The sequence below is a fragment of the Papio anubis genome, unplaced genomic scaffold (genome assembly GCF_008728515.1).
Source record: "Papio anubis isolate 15944 unplaced genomic scaffold, Panubis1.0 scaffold985, whole genome shotgun sequence".
NCBI classification, from domain to species: domain Eukaryota; kingdom Metazoa; phylum Chordata; class Mammalia; order Primates; family Cercopithecidae; genus Papio; species Papio anubis.
Window position 1 is genome coordinate 1 of NW_022170108.1, and position 11,367 is coordinate 11,367.

An 11,367-nucleotide genomic window follows, 5' to 3' on the forward strand; every position below is an offset into this window, starting at 1 on the left:
ATGGAAGATTCCCTTTCTTTACCAACAGGACTCTTTCTTTTCCACAGCTGGGAGTCACCCTGAGACCCCAGATACCCACTTCTCCTGCCCCAGTAATGAGAGAGAGAAAAGTTAATCCAGGTTCCTACAACAGGATACATTCCCATAGCACCTTCCATCTGGACTTTGGCCCTCCAGCAGCTCCATTGTTGCACACTCCGCGGACCACAGGGTCACCCTCAACTAACTTACAGAATACCCCTCTGGTCTCCTCCACCCAGAGTTCTGTCTCCTTTATAACATCTTCTGTCCAGTCCTCAGGAAGCTTCCACCAGAGCAGCTCAAAGTTCTTTGCAGGAGGACCGCCTGCATCCAAATTCTGGTCTCTTGGGGAAAAGCCCCAGATCCTCACCAAGTCCCCACAGACTGTGTCCATCACTGCCGAGACAGATGCTGTGTTCCCCTGTGAGGCAACAGGAAAACCAAAGCCTTTCATTACTTGGACAAAGGTTTCCACAGGTAAGATGTTTAAGCATCTACTTTTTTTTCTTTTTTGGTCAATTTTTATTTTATTGGCTAGCAATATAATACATTAAAACAGCATGTGTTGAACAACATAAGCACATTAGGAGAAATTTTTATAACACATTTGGGGAATTGTTTTTACTTGAATAAGCGTTTATTGTTATTTTTATAATTTCAGCTTTTGTTTTAGATGCAGGGGGAGCATGTGCAAGTTTGTTGCATGGGTAGATTGCATGATGCTGAGGTTTGGGGCACAGATGATCCCATTACCCAGGTAGCTAGCACAGCACCCGATAGGTAGTTTTTTCAGCCCTTGCCACCCCTCCCTCTCTCCTCTAGTAGTCCCAAGGGTCTATTTGTCCTATCTTAATGTCCATATGTACCCAATCTACACTTTAACCAGAGTTTGTGTAGGAGAGAGTTACTGGAGTCTTACTTTAGGATTAATTCACCTTTCTTACGGACTCAAGGGCCTCTCTGGGCAGGGGTGGCTGGCCACTGCAAGCCTGGCATGCCCATGCAGCCAGCTAGCCCGAGGAGTTCAGGAGAACAGCATTAGCATAAATAAATAAAGGAGAGGCTGTGTCTCTAGTAATTGAGCTTGTGCCATCTTAGCTCACTTTGGAAGTGGCTGGGACTCATGCCTGCTTCTAGAATTCTCTATTAAACCCACGTTTGCCCTCCTTTGCCTGAAGATGGCCCCGTTTCTGGGACTAGTGTAAAAATGAAAAAGAGAAACAAAACATTCTTTTTCTCTATCCTTTTTTTTATAGCATACTTATTTCATATGTGTGTGATGACAACACAAAATCTACTCTCAACAATTTTCAAGTATAAGCTAAATTGTTATTAACTATAGTTGCCATGAGTATAATACCACTTAAGCATATTCCTCCTAACTGAGCTTCATACTCTTTAATTAATATCTTCCCTTTACTCCCATCCCCAGCCCCTGGTAACCACCATACCACTATCTGCTTCAGCTTCAGTGAGTTCAACTTTCTTACATTGCACATATAAATGAGATCATGCAGTATTTGTCTTTCTGTGCCTGGTTTATTTCACTTAACCTAATGTCCTCCAGGTTCATTTATGTTGTGGCAAATGACAGAATTTCCTTTTTTTTTTTTGAGATGGAGTCTTGCTCTGTCACCCAGGCTGGAGTGCAGTGGCGCTTCTTTTTTTAAAAAAAAAAAGAAAGAAAGAAAAACAAAAGACAGAATGGTATTTCATTGTGCATATATGCCACATTCTCTTTATCAATTCATTCATTGATGGACACTTAGCTGAATTCCATATCTTGGCTGTTGTGAATAGCACTGTAGTAAATACGGGAGTGCAGATGTCTTGTCAACACACTGACGTTATTTCCTTTGTCTAAATACCCAGTAGTGGGATTGCTAGACTATAGGCAGCTCTATTGTTAGTTTTATGAGGAACTTCCATACTGTTTTCCATAGTGGTTGTACCAAATTACATTCCCACCAACAGTGTACGAGGGTGCCCTTTTCTCCACATCTTCACCAGTGTCTGTTGTTTTTGGTCTTTTTGATAATAGACATTCCAGCAGGCATGAGATGATATCTCAGTTTTTCATTTCTTTAACGGTTAGGACCAAAACAGGCTGGGTGTGGTGGCTCACACTTGTAATCCCAGCATTCTGGGTAGCCAAGACAAGAGAATCACTTGAGGTCAGGAGTTTAAGACCAACCTGGGCAACACAGCAAGACCATGTCTCCAAAAAAAAAAAAAAAAAAAAAAAAATTAAATTATCCAGGAGTGGTGGCCTGCACCTATAGTCCCAGCTACTTAGAAGGCCGAGTCCAGGAGGTTGAGCCTACAGTGAGCTATGATTGTACCACTGCACCCTCACCTGGGAGACAGAGCAATACCCTATCTCTAACAAATAAAATAAACATAAAAAAACCTTTAAAAAACACTAAAACATTCTACCTTCTACATTTGCTTTTGCTGTCTGAGTGATAAAGTGGAGAATTAGATTAACTAATACTGCTCGTTTGAGCATTATCAAAAGGGCACAGTTTATGCCAAAGCTGACTGTGTTACTTTTCTCCAGGAGCTCTTATGACTCCGAATACCAGGATACAACGGTTTGAGGTTCTCAAGAACGGTACCTTAGTGATACGGCAGGTTCAAGTGCAAGATCGAGGCCAGTATATGTGCACCGCCAGCAACCTGCATGGACTGGACCGGATGGTGGTCTTGCTCTCGGTCACCGTGCAGCAACCTCAAATCCTAGCCTCCCACTACCAGGACGTCACCGTCTACCTGGGAGACACCATTGCAATGGAGTGTCTGGCCAAAGGGACCCCAGCCCCCCAAATTTCCTGGATCTTCCCAGACAGGAGGGTGTGGCAAACTGTATCCCCCGTGGAGGGCCGCATCACCCTGCACGAAAACCGAACCCTTTCCATCAAGGAGGCGTCCTTCTCAGACAGAGGCGTCTATAAGTGCGTGGCCAGCAATGCAGCCGGGGCCGACAGCCTGGCCATCCGCCTGCATGTGGCGGCACTGCCCCCGGTTATCCACCAGGAGAAGCTGGAGAACATCTCGCTGCCCCCTGGGCTCAGCATTCACATTCACTGCACTGCCAAGGCTGCGCCCCTGCCCAGCGTGCGCTGGGTGCTCGGGGACGGTACCCAGATCCGCCCCTCGCAGTTCCTCCACGGGAACTTGTTCGTTTTCCCCAATGGGACGCTCTACATCCGCAACCTCGCGCCCAAGGACAGCGGGCGCTATGAGTGCGTGGCCGCCAACCTGGTGGGCTCCGCGCGCAGGACGGTGCAGCTGAACGTGCAGCGTGCAGCAGCCAACGCGCGCATCACGGGCACCTCTCCGCGGAGGACGGACGTCAGGTACGGAGGGACCCTCAAGCTGGACTGCAGCGCCTCGGGGGACCCCTGGCCGCGCATCCTTTGGAGGCTGCCCTCCAAGAGGATGATCGACACGCTCTTCAGGTAGGCGGCTCTGCGTGGCTTCCTGTAAATCGCTGGGCTGGTGGCCCCAACGAATATGAGTCCATTTTCAGGATGAATATGCACACACACTGCTCCCTGCATCCGATAAAATTAAATGAAATTAATTAGCAGGGCACGGTGGCTCACGCCTGTAATCCCAGCACTTTGGGAGGCCGAGGTGGGCAGATCACTTGAGGTCAGGAGTTTGAGGCCAGCCCGGCCAACATGGTGAAACACTGTCTCTAATAAACATACAAAAATTTGCCGGGCGTGGTGGCAAGTGTCTGTAGTCCCAGCTACTCGGGAGGCTGAGGCAGGAGAATTGCTTGAACCCGGGAGGTGGAGGTTGCAGTAAATCAAGATCACACCACTTCACTCCACCCTGTACGACAGAGTGACAGTCCATCTCAACTAATAATAATAATAAATTCATTAGAGACAGGGTGTCACTCTGTTGCCCAGGCTGGAGTGCAGTGGTGTGATTATAGCTCACTGCAGCCTCAACCTTCTGTGTTAAAGCGATCGTCCAGCCTCAGCCTCCTGAGTAGCTGAAACTACTGGTGTGCACCACGAGGCACAGCTTGTTATTATTATCATTATTTACTTTTTGTAGAGATGGGATCTGCTATGTTCCCAAGGGTGATCTCGAACACTTCACCTCAAGCAATCCTCCCACCCTGACCTCCCAAAGTGCTGGGATGACAGGCCTGAGCCCCTGTTCCTGGCCCAGTGTGTGATTTTTATGCAATGAAATGTTGTCCCTCTAAACTCGGATCCAGAAGAAATACCTAACTTCTTAACAAATACTTAGCTTCCTCCTTTCTTGCCCAATGGTTTTTACAGCCTGGAGAAGGTTGTGGAAAGTGATTGACTGCAAATAAGAACTCCCTGTTGAATCTGATGTTAGGTTGGCCTGACCATGGGTTCAAGGGCATGAAACGTAGTCGAAGATGTCAATCCTATTCCTGCAAGTGTGTGTGGATCAAACCATTGGGCATTTTGCAATAGTAGCCATCTGGGCTGATGCATCACAGAACCAACTATTTTTGTGTTATTCCAGTGACCTAATGCCACAGTAGAGCATTTGGGAAACTGACATCTACTCCTTTTTCTTTTTTTCTGTAGTTTTGATAGTAGAATCAAGGTGTTTGCCAACGGGACCCTGGTGGTAAAATCAGTGACGGACAAAGACGCTGGAGATTACCTGTGCGTAGCTCGAAATAAGGTTGGTGACGACTACGTGGTGCTCAAGGTGAATGTGGTGATGAAACCGGCCAAGATTGAGCACAAGGAGGAGAACGACCACAAAGTCTTCTATGGGGGTGACCTGAAAGTGGACTGTGTGGCCACCGGGCTTCCCAATCCTGAGATCTCCTGGAGCCTCCCGGATGGGAGTCTGGTGAACTCCTTCATGCAGTCAGATGACAGCGGTGGACGCACCAAGCGCTATGTCGTCTTCAACAATGGGACGCTCTACTTTAATGAAGTGGGGATGAGGGAGGAAGGAGACTACACCTGCTTTGCCGAAAATCAGGTCGGGAAGGACGAGATGAGAGTCAGAGTCAAGGTGGTGACAGCGCCTGCCACCATCCGGAACAAGACTTACTTGGCGGTTCAGGTGCCCTATGGAGACGTGGCCACTGTAGCCTGTGAGGCCAAAGGAGAACCCATGCCCAAGGTGACTTGGTTGTCCCCAACCAACCGGGTGATCCCCACCGCCTCTGAGAAGTATCAGATATACCAAGATGGCACTCTCCTTATTCAGAAAGCCCAGCGCTCTGACAGTGGCAACTACACCTGCCTGGTCAGGAACAGCGCCGGAGAGGATAGGAAGACGGTGTGGATTCACGTCAATGTCCAGCCACCCAAAATCAACGGTAGCCCCAACCCCATCACCACTGTGCGGGAGATAGCAGCCGGGGGCAGTCGGAAACTGATTGACTGCAGAGCTGAAGGCATCCCCACCCCGAGGGTGTTATGGGCTTTTCCCGAGGGTGTGGTTCTGCCAGCTCCATACTATGGAAATCGGGTCACTGTCCATGGCAACGGTTCCCTAGACATCAGGAGTCTGAGGAAGAGCGACTCCGTTCAGCTAGTATGCATGGCGCGCAACGAGGGAGGGGAGGCCAGGTTGATCGTGCAGCTCACTGTCCTGGAGCCCATGGAGAAACCCATCTTCCACGACCCGATCAGCGAGAAGATCACGGCCATGGCGGGCCACACCATCAGCCTCAACTGCTCTGCCGCGGGGAGCCCGACACCCAGCCTGGTGTGGGTCCTTCCCAATGGCACCGATCTGCAGAGCGGACAGCAGCTGCAGCGCTTCTACCACAAGGCTGACGGCATGCTCCACATCAGCGGTCTCTCCTCGGTGGATGCCGGGGCCTACCGCTGCGTGGCCCGCAACGCCGCTGGCCACACGGAGAGGCTGGTCTCCCTGAAGGTGGGGCTGAAACCAGAAGCAAACAAGCAGTATCATAACCTGGTCAGCATCATCAACGGTGAGACCCTGAAGCTCCCCTGCACCCCTCCCGGGGCTGGGCAGGGACATTTCTCCTGGACGCTCCCCAACGGCATGCGTCTGGAGGGCCCCCAAGCCCTGGGACGCATTTCCCTTCTGGACAATGGCACCCTCGCGGTTCGTGAGGCCTCGGTGTTTGACAGGGGTACCTATGTATGCAGGATGGAGACGGAGTACGGCCCTTCGGTCACCAGCATCCCCGTGATTGTGATCGCCTATCCTCCCCGGATCACCAGCGAGCCCACCCCCGTCATCTACACCCGGCCCGGGAACACCGTGAAGCTGAACTGCATGGCTATGGGGATTCCCAAAGCTGACATCACGTGGGAGCTGCCGGATAAGTCGCATCTGAAGGCAGGGGTTCAGGCTCGTCTGTATGGAAACAGATTTCTTCACCCGCAGGGATCACTGACCATCCAGCATGCCACACAGAGAGACGCCGGCTTCTACAAGTGCATGGCAAAAAACATTCTCGGCAGTGACTCGAAAACAACTTACATCCATGTCTTCTGAAATGTGGATTCCAGAAAGATTGCTTAGGAACTGACAACAAAGCGCGGTTTGTACGGGAAGTCAGGCTGGGGAATCGGAGCTCTTAAATAATGTGTCAGGGTGCATGGTGGCCCCCTGTGGGTTTCAAGTTGAGGTTGAACTTGATCTACGATTGTTGGGAAAAGGAAGCAATACAGACACCAGAAGCAGGGCTCAGCCTCGCTGGGAACTTTCTTTTGTGTTTACATCATTCCAGAGGCTTCATTCGCGGTATCTGTGCTCTGACTGCAATTTTTCTTTTTTTTGCAAATGCCACTCAACTGCCTTCATAAGCGTCCATAGGCTATCTGCAGAACATTCACCAAAAATAAACCATAGACACGAACAATCCCCCACTACCCCATTAAAGACGCATCACCTAGTTAACCTGCTGCAGTTTTTACAAGATAGACTTTGTTCCAGATTGACAAGTCATCTTTCAGCTATTTCCTCTGTCACTTCAAAACTCCAGCTTGCCCAATAAGGATTTAGAACCAGAGTGATTGATATATATATATATTTTTAATTCAGAGTTACATACATACAGCTACCATTTTATATGAAAAAATCCATTTCTTCCTGGAACTCACCTTTTATATAATGTTTTATATATTTTTTTCCTCTCAAATCAGACGATGAGACTAGAAGGAGAAATACTTTCTGTCTCATTAAAATTAATAAATTATTGGTCTTTACAAGACTTGGATACATTACAGCAGACATGGAAATACAATTTTAAAAAATTCCTCTCCAACCTCCTTCAAATTCAGTAACCACTGCTATATTACCTTCTCCAGGAACCCTGAAGTGGGGAAGGCTGCGATATTAGATTTCTTTGTATGCAAAGTTTTTGTTGAAAGCTGTGCTCAGAGGAGGTGAGAGGAAAGGAAAGAGAAAACTGCATCGTAGCTTTACAGAATTGAATCTAGAGTCTTCTCCTAAAAGTTCAGAAATTTCTCTGCAGTATCTGAGCTGTCCATCCAGTCTAAGGTGGCTGCTTCTTCCCCAGCCATGAGTCAGTCTGTGCCCATGAATAATACAAGACTTGTTATTTCCATGACTGCTGTACTGTATTTTTAAGGTCAATATACTGTACATTTGATAATAAAATAATATTCTCCCGAAAACCAGGCAGTGATGACAATGCTATTTTCAAACAAAAGAGAGTCACATGAATTTGGGTTTCCATCAGCGTGGTTGAAAAAACTGCTTTCATTCACCTTCTCTCAATGATTATCTTCTCTACACATTTTTAACAGGCAAGGAAACTGAGTCAAAGGTAATGCTTCTGATGACAGATTTGGCAGGCAGGAAGGCAGAGTTTGAGTGTCACTTGCATGTAGCGACAATTTCGGTATGCAGCAAGACAGTGTGGGGACTGAGAAGCAGTGTTCTAGGAAATCCTTCGGGATTTTTCTTTTTTAATTTTTTGTCAAAGAGACGTCTGGAAATACATGTACTGTGTTCCACAAATATGCAAAACTGTCCTTCTTTTGCTTCCCCTGAGAGGAAGGAAAAAGGCAGACAAGATAAACATTTGGGAAAAATATGACTGTCAGCATTTCAAGAAATGCACTGTCGCCAATTGTTAAAGAATGTCGGTCATGGAAACTAAAGAATGCATTTTTTTTTAAACTCTGTGGGAGGCAAAGAGCCTGTCTCTCATTCATCAATCCACTTATCTGCTTAAATATATCTGCACAGCCCTTACTGTGTGTTGGATATCAAGAGAGGCCTGAGGAGGCAGAGAGGTGGAGGAGGAGGTGGTGCTTGCAGCGCTTATCCTCAATAGACAGGCTCTTCAGATGATGCAAGGTCTCTCAAAATGCACATGAATGACATTTGGGGCTGGATGATTCTCTGGGCTGGGGTGTCCTTTGTAGGGTATTGAGCAGCATCCCTGGGCTCTACCCACCAGATACTAGTACCCCTCCACCCCCCAAAATTGTGATGACCAAAAATGTCTCTGGACATTGCCAAATGCCCCTTTAGGGAGTGCAAACTTGCTCCTAGCTGAGAGCCACTGACATAAAGAACAGATTAGATTGGTAGATAGATAACTGACAGAAGATTGATATAGATAGATAAGTGATAGATAGGTGGTAGATAGATGACAGATAGATAATATATATGGATAGGAGACATAAATAATGATTGATACAGATAGATGATTTATAGATATAAATAGATAATAAATATAGAAAGGAGTAAGATAGGTCGATAGATAATAGATGGTTGGATGGATGATTGATTGATAGATAAATGGTGGATGGTTGTATGGATGACAGATACACAGATGGATAAATGATGGATGGTTGGGTGAATGTTAGATAGATAGGTATATAGATAAATAGATGATGGATGTTGGGATGAATTATAGATAGATGATAGGTAATAAATCATTGAATGGATGATCAATAGATGGATAGATACATACATAGACTGATGAGAGATGGTTGGGTGGATTAGATAGGTAGTTGGGTAGATGATAGATGGGTAGATAGAAAAATAGACGATGGATGGTTGGATGGGTGATGGATGGATGGAAAATAGATAGATAGATAGATAGATAGATAGATAGATAGATAGATAGATAGACAGACAGATAATAGATTGAGTTTCTCATGCTAAGGATTTCTCAGCCTCAGCACTATGGACATCTGGGGCTGGAAGATTCTCTGTGGTGGGACCGTCCTGTGCACTGTAGGGTGTTGAGCAGCGTCCCTGGGCTCCACCCACCAGATGCCAGGAGCATCCACCACCCCAGTGTGACAACCAAAACTGTCTCTGGACATGGTCACATTCTCCCCATGAGGCTGTACCATCCCTGGTTAGAAAACACTGTGCTAGATACATACACGCAGCAGAGGGTTTTAGAAACACATTCATTTGGACTCCCTGCTTCAGTGAATGATGCGGAAACTGAGATCTGGGGAGGTAAATTCTCCTAGGTGTAGAGAAAGTTTCTGCAGGACATACCTTGGTGAAATTTTACCTGGAAAAAAATGGTAAAAACATCCTATCAACCCAAATTTCTGCATTCACATGAGGTGATGGGCTGAAGAGGCATTTGGAAACATTCAAAGTGGTTCAGAGAGCATTCAGATTCTAGGGGATGAAAAAACAGGTGGGATTGTAGTCCCATTAAGAAAGAGCTATATTTTGATGGCTGAGATAGCATTTTCATGGAGCCAAGAATAGAAGAATGCCTGGGCAGAATGATATGGACAAATCGGGGGACGTGTTCTCCTGGCAGCAAAAACATCATGAAAAAAGTTCGAGCCTCAAGCAAGGAGACCTTGGGCCTAGTGATAGATAAAATGTAATAGTGGTGCAGGCCCATAGTCACAGCTACTCAGGAGGCTGAGGTAGAAGGATCACTTGAGCCCAAAAGTTTGAGGCTGCAGTGAGCTATGATCACACCACTGCACTACAGCCTGGGTGATAAAGTGAGACCCTGTCTCTGAATATTAAAAAGTAATAATTAATTTTTAAAAAATAATAGACATATTTGGACTACAGTCTAATGTGTTTCATTTGGGGTTGAACATGGTAGGATATTGTAATTGGTTGAACAACATTCTGCAAAAAAATTATCTCTACCTGGAACCTGTCAGTGCAACCTTATTTGGAAAAAGAGTCTGCAGATGTGATCATGTGAATGATCTGGAAATGAGATTATTCTGGATAAGGATGGGTCCTAAATGCAATAAGTGTCACTATAAGAGACAGATGAGGGGACACAGACACAGAGGAGGAGGTCACATGGAGACAGAGGCAGAGACTGGAGTGACATGGCCACAAGCCCAGGGATTCTTGGAGCCCCCAGGAGCTGGAAGAGGCAGGAAGGATCCTACCCTAGAACATCCAGAGGGAACTGCATACAATTGTAGTGTATTGAGCAGTGGCCCCCAAAATATATGCCCATATTCTGACTCTCAGAAGCTGGGAATGGGACCTTATTTGGAAATAGGGTCTTTGCAGGTGTAATTAAGGTAAAGATCTTGAGATGCGATCATCCTGGATTAGATGGGCCCTAAATCCAATTACAGGTGTCTGTTTAAGAGACAAAAGAGGAGGCACAGACACAGGAGAAGGCCACGTGGAGATGGAGGCACAGACTGGAGTGATACCCAGGGACGCCTGGAGCCACCAGGAGCTGGGAGAGGCAGGAAGGATCCTCCCCTAGAGCCTCCAGAGGAAGCATGGCTCTGAGATACCTTGATCTCAGACTTCTCATCTCCAGAGCTGGGAGAGAGTTCATTACTGTTGTTTTAAGCCCCTATTTTGAGGTGATTGGTTACAGACGTCCTAAGAAATAAATGCAAATATTTTAAATTTTCTTGTAGGGATGGTCATGATGAGAGATACTTAGCACCTCATGACTTAGGTAAAATAAGAGCCATTTAAACCAGTGTGTCCAGAACACGAAGGTGTGTGATTTGAGCAGATCATTAATCAGAATCACATATGGCTGTATCATTATTTGTAAATAATACACTAACTGGAAGATAGTTGTTTTTTCTCCCTAAATGGCTAAGTTCTGCCATCTGGTATATGTGCTTGTAAACCTGTGGACACAAGCAAAATCCCTAGCTAACAGTCCACTGTTACCAATTAATTACTCTCAGGACCTCACAGAAAAACAAAACTTCAACCAGGTTCTAGTCCTTGAAGTCTGGTTTGTAATTGCAAAGGCAGCTCTTGTTTCAATGAAGCTTGGCTGAATGTGGGACAAGATGAGGAAGACCCCAACCCTGCTGTTGAATTCAGTCTGCAAGACACTGAACCCCACAAGATCCTTTTCTGAACTTTTGTCATTTAAGACCCAAG

At 46.4% G+C, this 11,367-nt stretch overlaps 1 protein-coding gene across 1 annotated transcript; it reads left to right on the forward strand.

The window, feature by feature from the left end:
* Positions 1-5: 5 nt before the first annotated feature.
* LOC101000272 (matrix-remodeling-associated protein 5) lies at positions 6-7,661 on the forward strand (the record flags this gene model as incomplete). Its single annotated transcript, XM_031662765.1, has 3 exons — positions 6-498; positions 2,582-3,482; positions 4,608-7,661. Coding segments are annotated over 3 exons (3,303 nt in total), but the record flags the coding sequence as incomplete, so codon positions are not given.
* Between the last annotated feature and the right edge of the window lie 3,706 nt (positions 7,662-11,367).